The following is a 24,521-nucleotide window of genomic DNA, read 5'->3' as shown; positions in this document are numbered from 1 at the left end:
TTTGACATAGTAGAGGCAAGTGATAAGGCCGTAGAAATATGGGAGGTGTCCATTGAAGACACTTTAAATCTTATCACGCCACTTAGAGTCACAAGCATGCAGGAAAGAGCCAGCTCAGCCCCCTGGTATTCGGAGACTTTAAAAAAAGAAAAGTCTCAAAGCAGATGTCGAGAAAGGAAATGGAGGAAAACTAAGAGATCAGAGAACAAGGGGGCCTTTTTAGCACTACATAAAGTATACCTAAAAAACTGTAACCAAGCCAGAAGAGACCATCTTGGTCTGCGAATCCGGGAGGCAAAGAACTCCTCCAGGGAGCTTTTTAAAATTCTGAAGGAATTTACAAACCCGAAAGTAAACAGTCCCTCTATCACTAATACACAATGCTATGCAATGATTTGGCAAACCGTTTCAAGGACAAGATAGACAAAATGTACCGATCCCTAGCGGTAGGAATAGTCGTTGAGGAGATAACCCCGGTTGAGAGAGACCCCTCACTTCCCAGACTTGACTATTTTACCATCATCACCACAGAGCAAGTACAAAGCCTGTTGGAGCACACAAAATCTGATGCTCCCTCAGATCCTGTGCTGCCATTTATAATGGCTGAACTTGCCCCTATTCTTGCTCCATCATTAACCGAGGTGTGCAACATTTCCTTGGCTACAGCCACCTTTCCCAGAAGCTGGAAAAGAGCACATATAAAACCTCTACTACAAAAGGTGCTGTCAGACCCCACAGAGCTACAAAATTATAGATCAATATCTCTCCTCCCAAGCAGATCAAAGGTCATGGAGACATTGGTTAATAGGCAACTGATGAGATACTTAGAACGGCATAATTTACTAGACCCCTCGCAGTCAGGATTCAGGGCAGCCCATAGCCCGGAAGAGGCACTGGTAGAAGTGGTCGACACCATCAGGATGCTACAGAATAGAGGGGCCCCCACTATGCTAGTACTTCTAGATCTATCTGCGGCCTTCGTAAACCATCTACCACCATGTCTTATTGGACAGGTTGCGGGAGATTGGTGTCGGAGGACGAGCCTGGGCCTGGATGCAGAGTTTCCTTAACAACAGAACTCAATGTGTCCAATTAGACACCTTCATCTCCCAAACCACAGTAGTGGATAAGGGGGTACCGCAGGGCTCAATTCTTAGCCCCACCTTATTCAACATCTATGTGGCCCCGCTTGCTGCCCTCATAAGATCCTGTGGCTTTGAGACAATCTTGTATGCTGACGACACGATTGGTGTCGGAGGAAGAGCCTGGGCCTGTATGCAGAGTTTCCTTAACAACAGAACTCAATGTGTCCAATTAGATATCTTCATCTCCCAAACCACAGTATTGGATAAGGGGGTACCGCAGGGCTCAATTCTTAGCCCCACCTTATTCAACATCTATGTGGCCCCGCTTGCTGCCATCATAAGATCCTGTGGCTTTGAGACAATCTTGTATGCTGACGACACGCAGGTGATAGTCCCCATCGAGAAGGACCCAGAAAAGTCTAGACTTAAATTGAGGTCCTGTATGCTACAAATCGCCACCTGGATGAGCAAGAACTTTCTGCAGTTAAAATCCAACAAAACTGAGATTCTTCTGTTTGGAAAGGCCACGGAGATTTGGTCTGCAGACTGGTGGCCACCGGAATTAGGGGAGGCTCCTAACCCTATGGGCCTGGCACGTAACCTGGGTATTCTGATAGACAACAAGCTCTCGATGGAGGAGCAGGTAAAAGCAGTATCGGGAACTTGTTTCGGCATCATACGAATGTTGTGGAAAATCTTTCCATGAATCCCTATGCAGGATAGAAATACCTTAGTACAGGCCCTACTAGTCAGCAGACTAGAATATGGCAAAGCGCTTTTAGTAGGAATCAGGGATGATCTCGCAGCAAGACTACAGGTAGTGCAAAATACAGCAGCACGGTTAGTCCTGAATAAACCTAGACGTACCCCTCCCGCCCTATGCTACAACAATTGCACTGGCTACCTGTGAGAAAGAGAGTTTTGTTTAAACTACTGGTGTTTGTGTTTATAGCACGACAAGGGATCGGTCCGCTCTATCTAAGGAGGAAAATAACAGCCTACAACCCGGTCCGTGCACTAAGATCTAGCAACCGGAATCTACTTCTCCCCTGTAAAATCAAGAAAGCCAAATTGGGAGGACATGCATTTTCATATCTTTCCCCTCTCCATTGGAATCGTTTGCCGGATGAGCTACGGGCCTGCCAAAGTGTGAAACAATTTAAGAAGCTCCTAAAGACTTGGCTCTTCTAACTGCTGTAAGCCCTGTCCTAGTCCTTAGCACTGTGCTTACCAAATGCACCGAGAGATCCCTGTTGGGATGATTTGTTGCGCAATACAAGTCCTAAATAAATAAATAAAAATAAAGACGTGAGCAGGCGCCATATCAGTAACATATACATGATCCTTAATATCATATATAACCTGCGGTGCTGCATCATTGAAACACTGCTCTCAAAGACCGATCAGAGTAGCGGACATATGCTTGAGGGCATGCTGTTGTACAAAAGGCTCATAATCTTTCATCACACTCCACAAGTCTTCCACACCATAAATGGGGTTACGGGCCCTGCGTGCGCGGATGTTAGCAAAAGCTTTGCCTACTGGTGAAGATGCCAAATAGCAGTGCTCAGGCAGACTGCTGAGGCGCTATAAATGTGTGACAATGCATTTCAGTGCAGTGATGCAGCCCACCACGCCAAAGCAGTGAGGCCAGGGGAGGGGGCCCCCTAAGGTGGCAAACTTGCAAGTGGCACCTTTAATGCCGTGGCCTGACTGTGTCGCATTGCTGCGAGGCTCCAAGTTGGAGGGCTGACTGTGGGGCCCTAGGCAGCTGCCCACACTGTCCATGCCCAGCGCCGGCCCTGGACATTAAAGATAATGGGTTGCAAAGGGGAGGCCGTGCCGCACAGTCTCCCGCCAAGTTCACTCTCCTCCACCTGAGTCATTCTATTCTACTGTACGGAGACTCGCCTCCATCACCCAGTCTCCTAACTCCCTCAGGCCAAAGTTTTTACTTCAACCAGCGTCAGATTGGTAACGCGGGCACTCGGGCAATGCCCAAGGAGCCGGTATCCTTGTTCCAGCTGTGGTCTGCTTTTTTTAGCAGCCTGGGGGCCCGATTTGGGGGGTGTTTGTGGTGTTCTATGCCACCAGCGGCCCAGTGGGTGCCTGAGTGGCTTTCTGGAGACATATGGACGTCCATACCTCCCTTTTATCAACAGGAGAGGTGTCACTCCTTTCCTGTCGCTGGGCCGGCCCATTAATGTATGGATACTGAGCGGGGTAAGGGGACATGAGCAGAAGTGGCCTCACTTGTTTCCAGGTGTGTTTTCCCCAGTGTAAGCTTATCCGTGTATTTTTTTACCCCCTTTTTTTTATACAATTTCGCCCAAGCAGTGTTTTGCGGAAAGGCAATATGCAAATATGGCCCGCTTTTTTTTTAGCAGGCCTGGGCCGATTTTTAATCATCATCAAAGCTTTATTTCGATATATAGAATATCATAAAAGCACATTAAAATGTAGCATCACAATTCATTAACAACACATTTTAAAAGGATTAGTAATAAAAAACCTTTTATATTACAATAAATAATTAAAAATATATTAAACTTTAGCAGCTTTGTGAAAATGTAAGCGTATAAAAAGAGATTCAGCTAAAACTTAAATCATCTGATAGCCTTCATCCTTATCATCCAAGCCCAACTAAGAAATTTGGCCACCCCACACACTAAGGTTGTGCTAGCATCAGCCTTAAGTATTCTAAGTGCAGCGGAGTGGTCCCTGGTTCCAAGCAACAGGCACACAGGTTTGAGCCATTTCTGTCTGGGTTTTGCATAGGCTGGGCATACAAAAAAGACGTGAGGAATGTTTTCAATGACACCTTCACAGATTGGGCAATCAGGAGAGGTTTGGTGCCGGGGCTTCCACTTACAGGTATGGTTGCGAAGGGGGAGTGTTCCTAGCCTGAACTGGATAAAAAGGGATCTATCTCTAGGTTTCTTAATAAAATCTAAGTAGGGTTTCAGACGAGGCTTTAATTTGTGCTGTCGAAATGCCTCAGTCAGCCTACCTAGGTTTGGGTCCCTCTGCTCCTGATCGTCAACCCATGTCCAATAGGCTCGCTTAATTTCTGCCTTGGATAGTGATAGTGATACCCCAGGCTCCCAATCAGTTGCAAGGCCCGTTGCGAGCAGGAGCTTTTTTATATTTGTTATCCAGCTAATTTTGTGGGCTCCATAAAGGTTCATAACTTCCCTTAAACCATCTGCATACCTTGAGAGCTCCGGGGTCCGCCATAACCTAGCCCAATATAAAAGAGGGCGTATAGTGGCTAGGTCCTTAATGGAACGGCGACCCAGATCACTTAAGAGCGGTTTGGTAGGAGTAGGGCGGTGTTTGTGGTGTTCTATGCCACCAGCGGCCCAGTGGGTGCCTGAGTGGCTTTCTGGAGACATATGGACGTCCATACCTCCCTTTTATCAACAGGAGAGGTGTCACTCCTTTCCTGTCGCTGGGCCGGCCCATTAATGTTTGGATACTGAGCGGGGTAAGGGGACATGAGCAGAAGTGGCCTCACTTGTTTCCAGGTGTGTTTTCCCCAGTGTAAGCTTATCCGTGTATTTTTTTACCCCCCTTTTTTTTATACAATTTCGCCCAAGCAGTGTTTTGCGGAAAGGCAATATGCAAATATGGACCACTTTTTTTTTAGCAGGCCTGGGCCGATTTTTAATCCTAATCCAACCCTGACTGCAACCCTACCTTCTCATCATAGCACTACCCCCTTGTCAACAGCATGGATTCTGCTATTTTCTCCGTAATCAACTTTGAGGGAAAGGAGAACTTTTCCATGTTGGAAGCCAGTCTCAGGTGAAGATACAGAGGGGTGCGAGTACAGACGATGACTGACGCAGGAATAAAGACAGCTAAACTCAACAATGAGATCTGGTTAGCCCAATGACACCTGTGATGACAGGGGCTCTCACATGATTATGTGGGACATACCTTGCCAGAGTCATGCTGGCCTCAGTGGAGGAGGCGGGCTGAGGCTCGGGAGGCCGGGCCGAGGTGCTGGATGCCGCCCCGCGGAGGGCGGGGCTCCCCGGGCCAGAACGGGGGCGGGCCGCGGCTCCGGGACACTCAGTTCCGGACACTCGCTCCCCGGAGCCATCGTCGCGTCTGGAGCCTAGCGCCACGGCAGAGCCCGGGGGACAGCAGCATGCAGCCTCCACCGAGAAAAGTAAGTCGCGAGGAGGCTCGGAATCGGGGGACTGAGTAGAACTACGAGAGCGAGAGTTTCGGGAAGAGAGAGGAAGGGAGAGCTGCTATCTCTTACTCCATCAGTCTAGAAAGACGCGGCGAGGTGTCCAGGTGTAGTGCAGTGCCAGTGCAGAGGCAGCGCGAGGGAGAGAGAACACGGGCTCCTCTCAGCACACTTAGCTCCGGGGTAAATACAGAGGCACAGGTGTCCCAGGGGGACAGACAGCTGTCACAGAGATAAGGGGCTATCTCGTGGAGACAAGGGCGTAGGTACACTCCTTTCGAGCACTTGGGTTTATTCTTCCAGGGGCAAAAAAGGGACAATCTCTAAAGCTGTACACCTCTGAAGAATGACTCATGCCGACCATTGAATTGCGAGAGAGCTGACCTGGAAAGGGGGGCTGGGGGAGCTAGAGGAGGATGAAGAGATAGAGAGACATACACGAGAGCTGAGAGACAGATTCTATAACTCGGAGACACTCGGAAAATGACCCACTCCCTGAACTGAACAAGTAAGCTTTTAAAGTTGAAAATCCACCCCAAGCGACTGATGGCTCCTGTCCGAGTTTGGCCTTGGGACATATTCTGCACATCAAAGTCAGTGAGTGAGAGACCCCTGCCCCTACCTGGGCTGCCTGCTGCTATGACGGCCCCCTGCCTTAGTTATAACAACACAGAAGAGGGATTCTCCTTCCAGACAGACAGGGTCAGCCCACCTGCAGAGGCTGCTGTGAGAGACAGCACATGTGTGCACCTGTCACATAGTACAGTGGTAGGCACAGGGGGCTTCCATCTTATTTCTACCCATTATAAATTAGGCAATTGCTTCTTTCTAAAGGAAGCAGACACGAAGGAACAGACTTGTTCTATGGTTAAGGAAATCGAGAATCAGGGAATGTTGTATACAATAGAAGAATTTTCCGTCCATATAAAAAAGTGACAGTGCAGGGAAGGTCAGGCGGTGCCACTTGATTTCACTAACAGAGATATATGTAGTAGCGTAAAGATTTTGGCCCAGAAGGATAATTAGAAGGAACCCTTATTTATTAAGATAATTCAATATTAGTTAATCTTCTGCCCGTTTCTTTAATGGGTTCGAGAGGCTGCGCCTGCTCTGCCTGTTTGCCAGGGTGGAGGCCGCCACCATTGTTACCTCCATCTTACATTCGGTGTGTGTCCACCTCTGGAGCATCCCGTCCATACGTGTGTGTTTTTTTCGGATCGGTTTGCTATGTACAAAAATCCCAGGTATTTCTTGTACGATTTTGATTGTTTCTGCGTTAGTATTAATGGGCAGCATTGGGAGAATTTGAGGCCTGGCCAGAGTATAGAGTCCATCATCCCCTTTGGTATCACTTTGTTTGCCCTAAGTTGGCAGGGTATGCCCAGACGTGGGTCCCTTGCTCACTTTGCCACTGGATTCAAGATAGCCTGACTGATGAGGGTTACGAACCCGAAACCAGTCCCAAGATGCTTGTTGCCGGTCCTGGGAAGACATGGCTTGGCAGTTCGGGCTGGACTGTTCCCATGAGGCACAGGGTCAGACTGATTTGCATATGGCCATGTCTGAACTGGGGTGGTGGAGTGAGCTAAAGAATGGTGATGGATTAAACCCAGATCAGGTGACCGGGCGTGAGTGTTTGATTTGCTCAAACGCTCCGTCCATCATCCCCTTTGGTATCGCTTTGTTCGCCCTAAGTTGGCAGGGTATGCCCAGACGTGGGTCCGTGCTCACATTGCCACTGGATTCAAGATGGCCTGGCATATCCTGGCTGATGAGGGTTATGAACCCGAAACCGGTCCCAGGATGCTTGTTTGCGGTCCAGGGAAGACATGGCTTGGCAGTTTAGGCTGGACTGTTCCCATGAGGCACAGGGTCAGATTGATTTGCATATGGCCATGTCTGAACTGAGGTGGTGGAGTGAGCTAAAGAATGGTGATGGATTAAACCTAGATCAGTTGACCGGGCGTGAGTGTTTGATTTGCTCAAACGCTCCGTCCATCATCCCCTTTGGTATCGCTTTGTTCGCCCTAAGGTGGCAGGGTATGCCCAGACGTGGGTCCCGTGCTCACATTGCCACTGGATTCAAGATGGCCTGGCATATCCTGGCTGATGAGGGTTATGAACAGTTCCGGTTGGACTGTTCTCATGAGGCACAGGGTCAGACTGATTTGCATATGGCCATGCCTGAACTGGGGTGGTGTAGTGAGCTAAAGAATGGTGATGGATTCAACCCAGATCAGTTGACTGAGGGTGAGTGTTTTATTTGCTCAAACGCCTAGTTCATCATCCTCTTTGGTATCGCTTTGTTGGCCCTAAGTTGGCAGGGTATGCCTACACATGGTTCCCTTGCTCACTTTGCCACTGGATTCAAGGTAACCTGGCGGATGAGGGTTATGTACCCGAAACCGGTCCCAGGATGCTTGTTTCCGGTCCAGGGAAGACATGGCTTGGTAGTTCGGGCTGGACTGTTCCCGTGAGGCACAGGGTCAGACTGATTTGCATATGGCCATGTCTGAACTGGGGTGGTGGAGTGAGCTAAAGAATAGTGATGGATTAAACCCAGATCAGTTGACTGGAGGTGAGTGTTTGATTTGCTCAAACGCTCCGTCCATCATCCCCTTTGTTATCATAGAGTACAGAATGGGCAGGAGAGATGGCCTTCCATGGCTCAGTGAGCCCTTTCTTTCAGACTTGCTTTTGTGTTGAAGGTGTACAGAGAGCTTTTCTGCAACGTTTGAAACTATTTACAGAAAACTTTGCATAGTTTGCACCGTTTTTTTCTCTGGAACACCCGTATGAACATTGTGACCCTTGCAGCAATATATGTCACATATAAGAGAAAGATATAGTTATTTGGAAGATTTGCTTGCTAAAAAAAAGTGAGGGCTTTGTTACAGTATCCCTTGTACTTTCGTTAGGGCCGGTAACGGGGGTTAGTGGCCCGTTGCCATTATGACTCTACAAAAGATGGGTATTTTGCCCGAAGACTACACCTGCTCAAAGCAAGTCGAGCTTTTGAGTGATAATCTAGGGGGAAGTGAGGAAGGACTAACCCTGAGAACCTGCACTGAAATAACAGAATCCCTTGAAACTGCTCACCTCTAAGTAGGCCTTCAGAGTCCCACTCGTAGGAACTGAGTAAGTCTGCTCCCGCCTCTGGTGTTGCTGATGTCCCTGGTGCCTGTAATGCTTGGGGGCTGTGGAGAGTTACCATCCGGGGACCTCAGTGTGAGGTCCTTAGGTGTGTGCTCCTTCGCATTGCTTTGTGTAGGGAAAGGCTTTGCTAAACGTAAACCTCCAGAGAAAGCTTAATTTTGCAGCATGGAATTGTGATACAAAACTGCAGGTAGCGTGAATCGTATCCCTGGGAGGTATGTGGTTTGACTTCGCTCCTTATACACAGATAAAACTTTGCATGGATAAAGCAGGAGTTCACAACCTTTTTAAGAGCAAACGTTAGTGCCTTTGCAAATTTGTGGGCAGAGAAATATCTTTCTACACTCCGAAGGCCTTTAGCCTGTACTTACTATACTTCATCCTCCCACTCCCTTACACACTCCTGTGTTGAATTTTTGCTTGTTGGGACCCAATAACTCTTGGGTAGTGGCATTTTCTTCTAAGAACAGTAGATGGCAGGCCACTCAAATTAACTTCATTGTGGTGCTTTGCTAGAGATGCACATCTGCCCACACTCCTCATCACCATTACTAAACGTCCGACAAACATGAGAGTGGCATAGGGAGAGGGAGACTTCTGAATGCAGCAGGATAGGCTCAGGAGGCTGAGATTTCAATCATAGGCACCAAGTCAACTTGAAATAAAGGCAATGGCTAAGATGTGCTGGGAACTGTTAGATAGATACACATGGGACCATTCAGCATTGCGCTATGCAGAACATTTGCACAACTTCTCATGGCGTGAAAGGATTCTATTAAACCACTTTTGAACAGCACTATGTGCACCAACTCTGGTGAAAAACTATAGCTAGCATTCAAGTAAGCTCAAACATTGTCCTGCATTTACCATAATGCTAAGGGGCGAACTGTGCTGTGATCTGAGGCAGTGTTCTCCCATCTCCGTTCCATTTTTGGTAGTTGTTTCATCATCCATTTGTATTTTTTCCCAACAATGCACAAAACCAAGTACAATCCTCTTTGAACAGCGCCTGACACTGATTCACGGACCGTTTTGTGGTCATGAGTCCTAGTTCAGAGAATTAGGTTTTGAGTCACTTTCTGATCGTAAATCACACTTAGGGCCTTGGAAAATAAACCATTGCAGCAGATTATTCACTGCCATAAGTTCATGGTCAGGGCTGGGTGCATGGGTGTGCCCAGTAGAGGAGCCCTGTGGGCAGCGAGAATGTGATGAACAACAACACACACTTCCAGAATGTACCACTCTCTCTTATATGTGTACTACTTTTACGACATAGGCTATAGGTAGAGTTTACTGCTTCCGGGGTTGACATATGTACCTTTTGTATTACTTCTCAGTAATATTCATCACTCAAAGTGTTTCTCACCTGTCCAAGTAAGGACTGTGACGAGGAAGACACATGAGGAGGCAATAGTTGGATTACTTATCAGTAATCTTCATTACTCCAAGTCTTCCTCGTTCGAGTCCTTTTCATTCCGTCAGGGTCCAGACAAGGCAGACGACGAGGAGTTAAAGGCCTTGCTGCTTGTTAGTAATCTTCATTACTTATCAGATCGATCAATCAATCAATCAATGATCTTTATTCGGGTACAAGTATCCATAAAAGCACAATTCAATCTCTTATCAGAACTCCTCAGTCCCTTACAGTTGTACATGAATAGGCTTGGATTGCATTACCATGGCTAGTATTGTGTGTTCTAAAGTTGAGACCTGAAAGTGAATTTACTGCTGGGGAATTATAAAGAAAGCAGCGTTTGTGAGTAACGCTGGTCCCAATCAACATGTTTTTCTGTGCTTATGGGCTTATGGTTGTGCAGGATGGTTGCACTACCTGAGCGCCTCGGAGCTGCATAAGCCTCCTGCTGGGGGCTGGGCCACAAGGTTGTAGGTTGTTTAGCAATATCTTATGATGGGAGAGATATGGGGCACTTTTGCAGGTGGTAGGGAGAGAATCCGTAGAGGTGGTCATGGGATGTGGGGGCACTAAAAGTGGTTGTCGCACAGGGCGCCATCAGCTCTAAAGCCGGCCCTGTGCAGGGGGGTGAGGAGGGGTGATGGGGCAGTGGCTCTTCCACACTGGGAGTGTTCACAGGAGGTGAAAGGGCTGAGAGATGCGCGCTGCAGCGCTGTGTCCTCGAAGGCCTTGGCAGGGGAGAGGGGCCACTGAATGAAGGTGCGGACCGTGAAAGCGCGTCTTATAGAAACGTGGAAGGAAAAGATGGCATTTCTAAATGCGCGTGCCTGCCGGGACAGTGGGGGTGGGGTAGGAGTGGAGAGCATGTGAGGTCACAGCATCTGCTACGACGGAAAAACAAGCAGATCCGAGGGGCTGCAGGTGGGCTCTGTCCGTGTGCGTGGAGAACACCCGCTCCGAGTGCAGGTGGAAAAGGGGCATCTCTGAGTAGGGTAAGAGGTGGGCACTGGGCCCTTAGGGATGTTGAGGCAGACATCTGTTCTGACACTGAAAGAGACGGGACCCATGCTGGAGACAACACCACGAGACACGTGACGTAGACACGGGTGCAGAACGAAGGGTGGAACAGCAGTGTCCAGGTACAGGAGGAAAGGACTGACACATGTTTCGCATGGAGCACACGATGGAATAACGGACACACGTCCTTCCGAAGAAAAGCGAAAACAGGCGGCTTCGAATGAGGGGCGGCAAAGCGGCAGACACCTGACTCTCGGCTAGGAATAGGTAGTTTAAGTGGACATCCAGTGCTAAAAAATACATGAGGATGCACCGGAAACAAAGACGTTTTCCCCGGTACAGCATGACGTTGAAGGAAAAAACCTCCACCCTTCATAGGGTGACTTACCATGAAACAGACACTTCTCCAGGCATAGAGTGAAGTAATTTGAAACAGACACTTCTCCCAGGCATAGAGTGAAGTAACATGAAACAGACACTTCTCCAAGGCATAGAGTGAAGTAACATGAAACAGACACTTCTCCCAGGCATAGGATGAAGTAACAAGAAACAGGCACTTCTCCCAGGCATAGAGTGAAGTAACATGAAACAGACACTTCTCCCAGGCACAGAGTAAAGTAACATGAATCAGAGAGACATCTCTCTCAAGTGTGGAATACAGTAACATGGAACATATAGACGCCACTCTTGGGCACAGGTGAAGGAACATGAAACAGACGATCACCTGTCCCAGAAATAGGTTTAAGTATCAGGACACAGACGGACAACTCCATAAATATGATGAAGTAATATTAAACAGACGTCTCTCCTCCCAGTCATATTAGAAATTCACACGAAACAGACACTTCTCCTTAGCATAGGCTTAAGTAATACGAAACAGGCATCTAACCCAGGCATGGAATGAAAGAAAATGAAACAGGCAAATACCTCTGCCAGGCACTGGATTAAGTAAAATAAAACAGACATCTTTTCCAGACAGCAGAAGAAATAACAAGAAACAATGCAACAAACACCTCTCCTAGAAATATGACGTGGCAACACATAGATATATCCAGGCATAGGATGAAATAACAATGAAGCAGACACTCGCTCAAACATAGGATGAAGGAACATGAAACAGGCAAATAACCCTCTCAGCAGAAGAATGAGGGAACGTGAAATGGAGATACACCCCTTCAGGCATTGGAAGTACTATGACAGTCAGACACCTCCCTCGTGTACAGAATGACGTAATATGATCAAGACAGACATCTCTCCCATTCATAGTTAGACATATCAGGAAATCTAGACACCTCCATCCGAACTAGAAAGAAGTATGATTAAATACAAGACACACACCAGACAGCAGACAGGGGAAGAAGGAAATAGAGAACCCACTCCAGGATCTTGAAGATGTAGAACTGTCCTCTGTACCTGCAGAAGGGGAGTGTGTCAGTAACAGACAGACACCCGCCCTAGAGGGAAAGAGGGGAAGTGGCCACTGGCCCTGCTGGAGGCCCCTCCAGGCTGAGGGAAGCCCCACAGCCTCCTGATGTGGAGCAGACACCGCCTGTCCTTTGTGCTGACTGAGTGCTGTTCATTTCTCGTGACTGCGCCGTAAACAAGACCTGTGCATATCTGATTGAAATGCTGTCCAATTTTAGCCCCGCGGCTTTTACCTTTATAGACCTCTCGAGCCGGCGGGATGCAGCAGAACCTCGTGTGCCAGTCAGCGCTGAAGGACGCGTCCGCCGCAGAGGCAGCCTCGAGCCGGCCTTCGGTCGGGGAGGCGGGAGGAGAAAGGTATCCTGAGAGGTCTGTGCACTTAATAATGCAGGCCGTTCACCTGTGGCCCGGCCAGTGCAGTGCAGTGATTAGTCTAAAACCCAACTCCACCTATCGAAGACTTTCTTACAACAAAAAATGTGTATTTGGTGGTAGATTAACAGTATTAACAATAGATTAACAGTATAATACATTTGTCACAAGGAGTGGTACAAAGGAAGCTCTATTTTCCCCAAAAATATCAGCTTAGCTAGGTACCGAAAAAAACCCACCAGTCATAAAAACTACTATACACTCGAAAATCTTGTCCCACCGCAGTTAGGGAACGATAGCTATAAGCTTTTTTAAAGTGTGAAGTAACATCCTCAATAATCAAGAAATAGTTTAAGGCATGACGTTAAAGGGCTTAATTCATAGGGGAAAAAAAGATAATTGATCGGTTAGTTGTACATATTTAAAGTGCAAAGTAAACACATGCAATAAAGCCGCAGAACTCATACGTGCACCTCTCTCTGGTGGCAGTGGCAATTACAAATACTATAACACTTTGTAATCACAATACGAAGTAAGTACTGTCTTGTCAATTATGTTTCACATGGAGAAACTGTTTGAAAACTATTCACTATATGAGTATTGGTGCACTACTGGTATAAAAGAGCCTCTGGGCTATCAGAATGTGGCAAACACCGTTTTGGATGTAACATGAGCACCTGTTGAGAACAGTAACACGTGTTATTATATTCTCAGACAATGTTGTATCAATTGATAATTCCAGCCCTGAAGAAGTCGTAGGGTAACTATACACGAAGACGAAACACGTGTTGGCTGGTGTGAGGCTGAAGTATATACCTGATTAAAAGGAAGATTTGATGAAAAGTGGAAGACGACTAGATTACCTATTTTTCTGGACTGTAATGTTGTATGTGCTCAGGGCATCAGTTCTCTGGATAAAGTGCAATTTACAATATGGAAAAATGCTTAAAGAGTGCAAAAGAGCAATACATAAACAAAAATAAGCTCGAAGCAACTACCACAGGTAAAATCACAATAGCAACAAATACACATTCCCGTCTGTGATTATGTATCATTATCCCACACTGTACACAGCGGGAAATAACCGCACAACTGCTCAGATTTATTGGTTTGGTTAATTCTCTTGCCATACATATATTCTAGCTGTCTTACCCTGCTCATTTTGGTTTGCCTTTGGCAAAAAGATGGGCATCTAGAAGATTTCCAGCACTGTAAAATGAGTAACCTAGCAACTGAAGCTGACATTAGGACGAACTTCTATTCTAGTCGCGGGAGAGGTTCATTGTCAGTCAATGCCCCAAAAAGTGCTACTAATAAACCTGGCTCCACCTTTTAGATAGTCTTGGAGATAAAAAAGTAAATATCTGGTGCCAAACCATATACAGTGCAGGATAAGTAAAAATGATATGTGCCCTATCTACCTGTGCAATTGTGGTGCATCTAAAGCAAAGTCGATAGTAAACTTAGAAGCCACGGTCCAGCCATTCACATAGCCAGGCTGGTTGATCACCTGTTGCAGAAACCTTTGTCTAACCTGGAAGTCTACGGGCAAATCACTGAAGGCAAACTCAGCTCTTCGTCCTTCCCGATGACGAAAGAAGAAGTGCAATTATTTTGAGGAATTATCTCACCTATTGTTTTAGCACCATGGTGCCTCAGTCCAGTGCTCTGCACTCTACGTGATCTTGCATTATTACATGGACTACACTTGAAAAGCTCCAATTCCCAGCACACTTCTAGGAAATCAGCTCATGCCTCAGCATACTCCAGTCCCAAACCCCATAGGGCCAAGTCTCCTAACGAGACATGTAATTGTAATATTGATAATAATGAAGTGGTGAACATTTCTTGGTTGTGCCTTTAAATTAAACATTCTCCTGCGGTTGCCACTACAAGTAAAATTTGATTCAATTGATAGGATCATAAGTTACCCCTGCTTTGTGTTACTCACTCATCAGGTGAGATGACGTGGATATCCCAATAAACATTGCGAGCGCTAAGAGCCAGTGGATATAGCCCTCAGATGTGAAAATTAGGCCCTAGGTACTCTAAAATACAGTTATACCATCTATGGAATGTTTAGGCTTGTGCAGCCAATCAAAATACTTATATTAATTGCTGCTGTTTTCCTGCATTCTTAAAACACAAGTCTGCAGCAGGGGCGCGAAGCATACAGGCACAGCTTACTTGTTTGTCTGCAAAAGGTGACATTTATGGAATGGGTGTGAATAGCGGCATTCCCACGTACTGTGGGCCATAACCAGCAGTTAATATCCGCATTTGCTCGTTACAAGCCTTTGGGTGGTGCCGAGATGGACTCATAATTCATAATTGTGAGTCTGGCAATAAACAGCTGTTTATGTCCTCAACTGAGGGATCTTACATCTTAACTACTCTTATAAGCTCCCCCCTCCCCCATCCAGTCTATGTAATGAAGAGTAACACTAGGCAGAGATATCTTGAAATTATGGGCCAGGCATACCTTAACACCCTCATCTGAGGGATATTACACTTCACTTTTCATATATGCCTCGAGGTGGCGTGATGATGTATATGACAACACTTCCAGAGATAGCTTGAAATTGCACTTTTTCAATGTTAGACTAGGCACTCTAGAGAACGCTGTGATTTTTTTTAAACAAGGCATACAAAAGACATGATTTACGGTACACCTGCGAAAAAGCTCCAGAATATCATGGTGTACAGGTTGGGGGAAAAGAGGTGGTCACTAATTTGAACTCTACTTGAAGATCCAAGCAACAAATTCTCAATGGAAGGTTGCGCCAAAGGCCATGCTTCATGCTTGGGTTGGCGTAGGCAACAGTGCCACTTTTGGAGTTTGTTGATGCACCGATGAACATTTTAGTCAATCCCAAGTCATTAAGTTCTACTGACCTTTGGTCCGATCCTAGAAGATTTGTTACTGGTCCACTTTACAACTCGGTCAATTCTTGAAGCCTCATTTCACCAGTAACCTCCCTATCCACTTATTGCTCAGGATTCTCTGCCATCGATAATCAAACCACTTCCACCTGATTCTGTCTTCTAGTTGTCCTAAAAACATTTATCCGCCTTTGTTAAGGTGAAGGTACATGAAATGGTAGATTTTAGCCAACAGTCTGGCCAAAAGTCTGGTCATGGTGTTAGTTGAATATTGATCTCACACCATATCCTAGCCCACAGACTCCACAATGCAGGAATCCAAAACAAGGCCCTCAACTGTGTCTGCTCATTCCTCTCCAACCAAATGCAGCGGGTCAGACTTCCCCCTTTCATCTCGGAGCCCACGCTAACCACCTGCGGAGTCCCGCAAGGATCATCCATCACCCCTACACTGTTCAATGTCTACATGGCCCCTTTGCTCCCATTGTCAGATCACACAGAGTTAACATCATATCGTACGCAGATGACAAGCAATTCATCCTCTCACTAGCCAACAAACCCAACATCTTGCAACATAACTTTTGAGAAGGAATGGAAACAGTCGCCAGATGGATGAAGAATAGCTGCTTACAACTGAACACAGACAAAACCAAAGTCCTCATCATAGGCCCACATCCCGACCTTGGAGCAACACCTGGCGGCCTCCAGCCCTCGGGAAACCACCCCAACCAAAGACCAAGCACACAACCCCAAACTCATACTGGACTCTGAACTCAAAATGCACCGCCAGATCAACGCTGCCACCTCTTCCTGCTTCCAAACCCTTGGCCTCCTATGTAAAACTCTCAACTGGATCCCCCTCGAATACAGGAAAACCGTCACCCACGCCCTCATCAGCAGCAGACTGGACTACGGCAACACACTCCACGTTGGGATCAATAAGAACCTCACCCGCAGGCTCCATATCATCCAGAACGCTGCCGCCAGACTAGTCCTAAACCTATCGCGCCACTGCCACATCACCCAACACCTCCAGGTACTACACTGGCTCCCCATTGAGAAGAGAATCCCCTTCAAGCTTCTCAGCCACACCCACAAAGCCCTCCACAACACTGGCCCCACCTACATGAACCATCGGCTCTCGTTCCACGCACCCCAAAGATCCCACCGCTCAGCCCAGCTCTCCCTCGCAACAGTACCACACATCAAAAAGACCAGAACAGGAGGACGCTCCTTCTCCTACCTCACGGCTAAGGCATGGAACTCCGTCCTCTCCAACTCCGCCAGACACCAACTCTGTCCAAGTTCCTGAAGGACCACAAGACCTGGCTTTTCGGTGAATCACCATGAGTGCCCGGCCGTACGTACCCAATAGGACAGGGAACCCCGGCGCCCCCCTCCAACGCCATCCCTGAGTACCGAGGAGCAGCGCGCACCCCCCCCCCCAAACTCAGCGCCTTGAGACCCATTTGGCTGAGTAGCTAAGCTTTACCAACCCTGATTGATTGATTGATTGATTGATTGATCCAAGTGGCATTAGGAGAGGTTTGTATAGGGGCACAAGCAAGAAAATAACTTTTTGCACTTGTACACAGTTAGCGGCTACCCTGGCCACAATCGAAGGTTCTGCACGTTGCCACAAACCTGTCTCTCTTGTACTCCGTTCTTCTTGCCATAATTTCACTCCTAGTTCTCCTGTTAATCCTGCATCCTTTCGAATATTTTGTTCTAATTCAGCACTGCCACTTCTATAGAGCCATCCCACCCGCATTCAGCTTAGTACAAGGTTGCATGGATGTTATCTCTCCACCATTTGTCTGGTTAATTCCGATAACGAACGAGACTCCTCCATGCTAACTAGTTACGCGACCCCCAGCGATTTGGAAATACTTGGTTCTGTATATAATCATGTCTAATTGCTAGCTTTGTATATTATATCTCATTATGGGTGTTGAATAGATAGTCTCATGTAAAGAAAACTGTACAAATATTTTCATGATGAATGACAATATTAATGAATTAATTGTTTAAACAAAACCAGATGTACTATTTTTCATTGTTTTGAAAAAATAATAAGAAAGAATATTGACTATATATCCACAAAAAAAATGAATAAAAATGTATACTTTTAATATGAAATACTGTTAGGCGAATTATTAAATATGGGTCAGCTGTCAGCTTTGTGATAATAATATGCACATAACCCGGTGCTCAGATTGTCTTTTCTAAAAAATCTCTCCATCATTAGACACAGTGGGGTCGATTCGATCCGGTAAAATCCCCGTCCGTACGATTCGTATCCGGAGCCGTTTCCGTACGACTCGTACGGATGCCGTACGACCGGACGATTCCGATCCCGATCGTCCGACCCGGTCGCGATTCGTACGGTACACGTCGATTCGTACGGAAAAGCGCACGATCACCTACACACCGTACGGCACGTACCCCGCATGATCGCAGGGGTACGCGCCGTACCCCTGTGATCATGCGGGGTACGTGCTGTACACCCAGCGTACATGGGGTACGTGCCGTACACCCACGGTACATGGGGTACGGTGCGTACCCCATGTATGCTGGGTGTACGGCACGTACCCCGCATGATCACAGGGGTACGGCGCGTACCCCTGCGATCATGCGGGGTACGTGCCGTACCCGGGGGGGGGGCGTTCCGTACCTGTTTCGGCGCGAACTCTGCGTTTACGACTGTTTTCGGCTCCCGTAGGGAAAGGGTCGTACGGTGCGTACCCGACACGAATCGTACTTGCTGGGTCGTAAACACCAGCCGCGAGCAGTAGTCATGTCGTGTACAGCGGGTTCCGAGTGAGACTCATACGGAGATTTGAGTCGTACGGAGTCCTGTACGACTCGTACGGAGTTCGGCTCCTGGTACGGATCGTACTTCGTCGTACGTACGGGACGTTTACGGGTACGATTCGTACGGGGAAAAAACGCTCCGTACGACGATTCGGAGCGCATTTTACCGGATCGGAATCGACCCCAGTGTAGTGTAGTGGCATAACGAAACTTGAGGGGGCCTCCCACCGGTCTTAATCAGGATCTCTCAAATCAGGGTTCATAGCTGAAGGCCCCCCGAAGCTTGGGGCCCCCGCACCGCAGGGGTTACGGAGCCTATGTTACGCCACTGGTGTAGTGTGGCGAGTCCAGGGCATCTACATTTAAAAGCTTGGCCTTGATACATCTACTCCTTAATGCTGACTTTGAGCATTCTTTGACCAGACAGTTGGTACGTTCAACAAGGCTGTTTGGCTAGAGGCTACGCATTGCACCCCTCCAGTGAACAACATATCTTTGCATTTCCCATAAACAAAATTGAATGCAATTATGCTTAAGTAACTTCTCAGACTGAGTTCCCCTCAAATATTTCCCCCAAACTCTGGTATTAAGCAGTCTAGTTCAACTTTAGAGATACTGGCCAGGGCGCCACGTGTGGAGCTGATTGTCCAAGATGGACCATGAGTTCTGGATTGATGTGGATCCTACTGGAGAAGTGCACAGTGACCGCTAGACGGGGTTGGAGAATGGGCTGGGGACGCATCTTCCTTGAGCAGGCAGGGGCTGGACGATTCTGTTAATCTGAGGGAAGATATTGATTGCACCAACCCAAATATTCAGGTGAGTAGTGTTCATACACATGCAAATACTAGAGTATGTGCAAGATGACGTGGTATCTAGGCCATTGTTGCTTGCGGCATAGAGCAGTATATGAATTTGCACACACTTTGCAATAATGTATCGGAGTTTCGCGGAAATGTGAATGTAATACAGTAGAAGGGTATATATTAGTAAATTATCAGTGTAACAGGTGTGTAAATCATGAATGTAACATACAGAGAGAGTGAGTTACGATGTGGTGTAAAGTATCAGCTGCCTCAGAGCATATAAAGTTAGAGTTTGGTTACACACTTTGAGAAAGCACTTCATGTCGAGGGGATGCGCGCGACGTGTGCACTGTTATTTAAAATAAACTGGGAGTTAATCTGTACACGGCAGCCTGAGTCCCATCTCTAGCAGCCTCAACAGTTACCCCCGGAACACCACGCCCAACCTGGATCTTAACTTGTATTACTCCCTTCATCTAACGTTCTATATGAAAATACAGATCTTGAACACCAGTCCCTCTTCCTGAACCGCTCTCTAGTCCTCATGAGGCCTCCACTGACCCTCCTTTGCCCCACACTGCCCCTCTGGAGCCCCTCATTGGCCTTTCTGTGCCCCTTGACACTCCTGTGTACCACACTGTCCCTTCTGTTGTACCTATCACTGACCTGCCTCTGTCCCCATTGACTCTCCTGCACCCTTCACTTTCATTCCAGTATACCGCACTGACCTTACTGACCCTCTCGTGCCCATCGTTCACCACCGTATGTATCTCAGTAAGTTTGCTGTACCCTCTGGAGTAGCCCATATGGCTCTCCTGCATCTCAATACCTCCTTTTCTCCTAGCTGGTCCCACTTTGATCCCACAATTGCCCCTGTATCCTTCCAGTTTTGTGTTGCCCTTCTGCTCCGCCCCCCCCCCCCTCCTCTTGTAACCCCAGTGCCCCTTCGGTGCTTCTGCAGCACCTTCCACACCAGTGCAGATGCTCTGGCTGTCTTCATCTCCTGGTTTCAAGTGACCTATACTAGACTGTCTTCCTCTGCAGGTAAAGGCGACCCAAGAGGTGAAGCTGCGCTTCGCGGAGCAGATGACAAGCCTCCAAAACAAGCAGCAACAGGAGACCGAGCTCTTGGAGGACATCAGGTGAGGGGGACTGAGCAGTCTCTCAGGAGGCAGGAAAATAATGAGAACTGGGCTCCTTAGGAGCATAAACTCACATAACTTAGACCTTCTGTGAAGGTAGAAGAGGTCCTGCAGCCCTGTGGAGTAGCATAGAGGAAGCCTGGGTCCCTATGGGGTGATTACATGGGAAAATATTCTGGGTGTTTGTGGTGAACGATGGAAGGCAGCCAGAGGAAAACATTGTAATATATGGAGACATGGTAGAGGAGATTCCCTACCATGTCTCCATATATTACAATAGTTAGGAAAACAAGAGAGAACTGGACGCAAATGGAAGGAATAGAAATGGGGAGAACTTAAGCCCCTTTGTAGGGTGTAAATGAAAACCTAGTACCCTACACCAGAAGGAGGAGTGATTCCCGAACATAAGAACCTCTGTTTTATTTGAGTTTCGTTTGAGGCAGTTTTTTTTCATTCAGCCAACTACTTCAACCATCCAATTGTTGAAGTGTTTTGCGTCCTCACAGAACTCACTAGAGATTGAATCTACAATCTGTGTATCACCTGCATAGGAGACTATAGAAAATTTGGAAGAATGGATCCGTTCTGCCACTGGTGTAACATATATATTGAATAGCGTATGGCTTAACGAGGACCCTTGGGGGACTTTGCAGGGACAAGTGAAGGGTTCAGTGGGTCGCTCTTGGCCTAGCTGTAGTGTTATCTGCAGCCCCACCTAATTGACTGCAACGCTGGCAGTTGTTGTACCATCTATACTGCATATCAGTGGGTGGGCATTACCTGAGTGGGCCATTTTGATTTGCTTTGAAGTTAGACCACCTATGTGGGTCCAGTGTTTTAAAAGATCGATCTGTCATGTCACCTCACAAAAACGTCAAATATGAGTCTCACCTTGTAGGACACTCCTACACCGGAGACCAAAAACATCTCACCATCGGCTTGGGGTGCAACCTTGAAGGTGCTGGTGAGCGGCGCTCCTGTAGTTAGGAAAGATACATGAATGTATCTCCGAAGCCGAGTGCGCGAGACTCTGGGATGAGCATCTAATGCTAGAGGGTAGAGCTCACTTTGGTGCAGGTGCCAGGCCAGTATATGTGCCCCTTGGGCCTATAAATCCCCCACACGGTGAAACAGCCTCCTTTCTCTTACTCATATCAGCTCCCTCACGGTACCAGCATGGACTGTGTGCCTGGGCATGCTTTCACCCTAGAGAAAATGCTTGTCGTTTCTTCTCCTCGTCTGCCTATGGTGCCACCGCCGTATTCATCAATGTCTGCCAATCTGAAGCTGCTCTAAGCGAGGGCAGTGGGCGGCTCTCCTTTGGCTGAGTTGGAGACAAAAGGCCTCCGCCTGGGGCCTGACGGTCGAGTCCAGTCCATCTTGGGGCTCCTAAATTCCTCCCGCCTCCTCCAGCCTTCCATCCAAATTGGTACATTAAAAAATAAACACTTGAGAATAGATACGCACGCTATTAGTCAGTTATTTGGATTGAGAAGGATAGTGGAGGGATAGAAGAGGGGGAAGTGTTCGCATTTATATAGCGCTTGTTTCCCCTAATGGGAAGTACGCCGCATGACAGCAGAGCTACCTCTCAAGCTTCAGGCGTCACGGAGTACTCAGCTTCGCCCCCTAATTATAAAACCCTGTGAATAGAAACATAAATCCTGAACATAGTTCCTGGGTGGAATTTAAGGGGTGCAACAAGGCATCCCACGCTTAATTTGCGCTGTCGTTTCCTGTTTTTAAAGTAAATGTGACTCGTGCTTGAAAAAACAAATACGTGGCTGGATATTCTGCTAACGCGGGATTACTGGTTACTAATTATCTTACCAAATCCCATTTCCTGTCGACTGAATCGTTGGTACCTGTCTTGAGTAAAAGGTAATCTCGAAGTAAACAACCAATTTAAGAACTTACACCACTCTAAATGACCACTGACCAAAATTAAGTTTTAAAGATTTAATATAAAGTCAAAGATAACTGAAGATACAAACTTCTCAAAATGAGATTCAAAAGGTATATCGGTATCACTATGAACATGAACTTTTTGAATAGTCTGAGTCTGAAAAACAGAATAATAAGTACAAGCTCTAATAACATGAGTGTTGCCAAAATGAATACAAGTTGCAACCTCAAAGTCATTACAGAAAGAAAAATTAAGGTTAGTCTGTCCCTACGCTACACTAAATGACATCCCTACTTAACAAGATCTTAACCCTCTAGGTGTCAGCCGTGGTGATTTCCTAAGAAGATCACGCACTTCTCTTTGTCTCTTCTCTGATAATGGGTCTCTCCTGATCAGCCTATCTGCCTACCCATCCGCTTCCTTAGGCTCCCAAAATCATCTGCTCTGCTCTCCTCCCGGGTCACTTTCCCTAATACCAAATCACATTTCCAATAGAAACGCCCCTTGGGACGCCCCTCACGTGGTACATCTTTCCGCGGCAAACTCCATGATGGTACTCTTGAAGACCCTCGTTAAAGTTGGCCTTGGTTCCCAGGCGGCTTCTTCCGTGCGCTGATACCCCCTGAAATTCCTGGAAACTCCTACAGGCCTGCGCAAGGCGCCACTGAACAAAGTCCCTTTCATTCGAGCTGATTAGGACCCTTGCACCTGCATACAACTCGTCCTGCAGTGGGCCTCAAATTCCAGACTTCACCATATCTTAGGCCATAAAACACTCTCAGAGCTCCATACTGGACACCTCACGACCTCTCCTCTAACGAGCACATGACGATTTAAACTACATGACATTATCTGTTCTGGCCTACTTGATTTACATGCAGCAGGTTCCTGCACTCTTAAAACGTTAACTTGATTTAAACAGCAAACATTCTTAACTAGCATACGTTTCTAAAATAACACATCTATAAAGCATATACTTTTAACCCTAAGTTCAATAGTACATTTTGAAAGAACCATGTCAACCTTGTCTCACATTATTTTAGCAGCACGTTTAGATTTGCTTGTGAATTGCCATGAGGCCTACACAATATACTGGTTTTTTAGAGTTACATTCAACTCTTACATTATTCCTTTAACATGAGAACGTGAGGTTTTCATATTCATCCCAAACATTTCTACATTAGTCTCACACAGTTATGATTATTGTTACTCTACTTAAACATTCTATGCATTTCACTACTGAATATAAGACACTCTGTGTATTTCACTTCTAAATATAAACACTCTGGTGCAAAGTACATGTTAACTAACTACGTGCTTGTAAATATGGCGTACTTATACATTTTTTTCAAACTTGTGCTCTCTCAGTCCCCCCTTTGATGACCTTCAGGGGTCATCATCACCATGACACTAAAATGTAGAACCTTTTTAAAGTGAAGTCAGGACAGTACCACTTCTTTTCATACTCTCTAATGCCTTCAGACTCTTATATTGAGTGTCCTGCATCGCTGTCAACTCTTCTTCCTGTTTCTTCATAGCTCTCTGTAACCTATTTGCTCTATACCATTGATACAAACGCACCAATCCCCACAAAGTGATTACACAAATCACTACTATGATGATGGGTTTCAATATGTACCAAACGATACCCTTTCCTAAGTTGGCAAACCAACTTCCAACTTTACCCATTCCATGACCCACTTTTTCCCACACATTTACCTTTGCCAGGTCCTCAATTTCGTAGTGTATGGCAGTGATGTTTTGTATATACTTCTCTAGAGGCTTTGAATTGTCTGGAATGTAAGTACAGCATTCCTGTACCTTCAAGGCCCTACAGACTCCTCCCTCTTTTGCTAACAGAACATCTAAAGCAAGTCGGTTCTGAAGAACCATTGCCCTAATCGATTGCATCTCCCCCTCTATCAGCATCAAGGATCTTGCAGTACTGGCAGATAGCCTATCTACGACTGTAGCTAACCTCCTGATCTTAATGTCATTCATTATCAATCCTAGGAAAGGGAATGCAGCACCTATTACATCTCCGACTACTTCTGCTGCACCCAGCCCTCGCTTCCATCTAGTTGATATTTCTTTCTTAGGCGTGTCTAAATTCTCAACATGATATATTTTAGGGAAGACAACAGCCAGATAGCATGATCCGTACCAATTATCTGGTAACTTCACATAGGCATATCTTCCACATACAAAATATACATTTGGTATTGCTTGCATCCCTTTCATGAAGTTCTTAGAGTAGTACTCCAATTGAAAGGCATGTTCACAATTTACTTGTCCTA

At 46.6% G+C, this 24,521-nt stretch overlaps 1 protein-coding gene across 1 annotated transcript in view; it reads left to right on the top strand.

Annotated features, from left to right (window-relative positions):
* Positions 1-5,077: 5,077 nt before the first annotated feature.
* The window catches only part of FCHSD1 (FCH and double SH3 domains 1), a 316,141-nt gene continuing 296,697 nt past the window's right edge, over positions 5,078-24,521 (top strand). The window contains exons 1-2 of the mRNA XM_078653503.1: positions 5,078-5,262; positions 20,221-20,318. Of these exons, the coding sequence (XP_078509629.1) occupies positions 5,098-5,262; positions 20,221-20,318 (263 nt within the window). The 5' untranslated portion in view covers positions 5,078-5,097. The remainder of the gene's footprint in view (positions 5,263-20,220; positions 20,319-24,521) is intronic.

Source organism: Lissotriton helveticus, chromosome 7 (genome assembly GCF_964261635.1).
Source record: "Lissotriton helveticus chromosome 7, aLisHel1.1, whole genome shotgun sequence".
NCBI classification, from domain to species: Eukaryota; Metazoa; Chordata; class Amphibia; order Caudata; family Salamandridae; genus Lissotriton; species Lissotriton helveticus.
The sequence above is the reverse complement of the archived record's forward strand: the minus strand, read 5'-3'. Positions and strand labels throughout refer to the sequence as shown.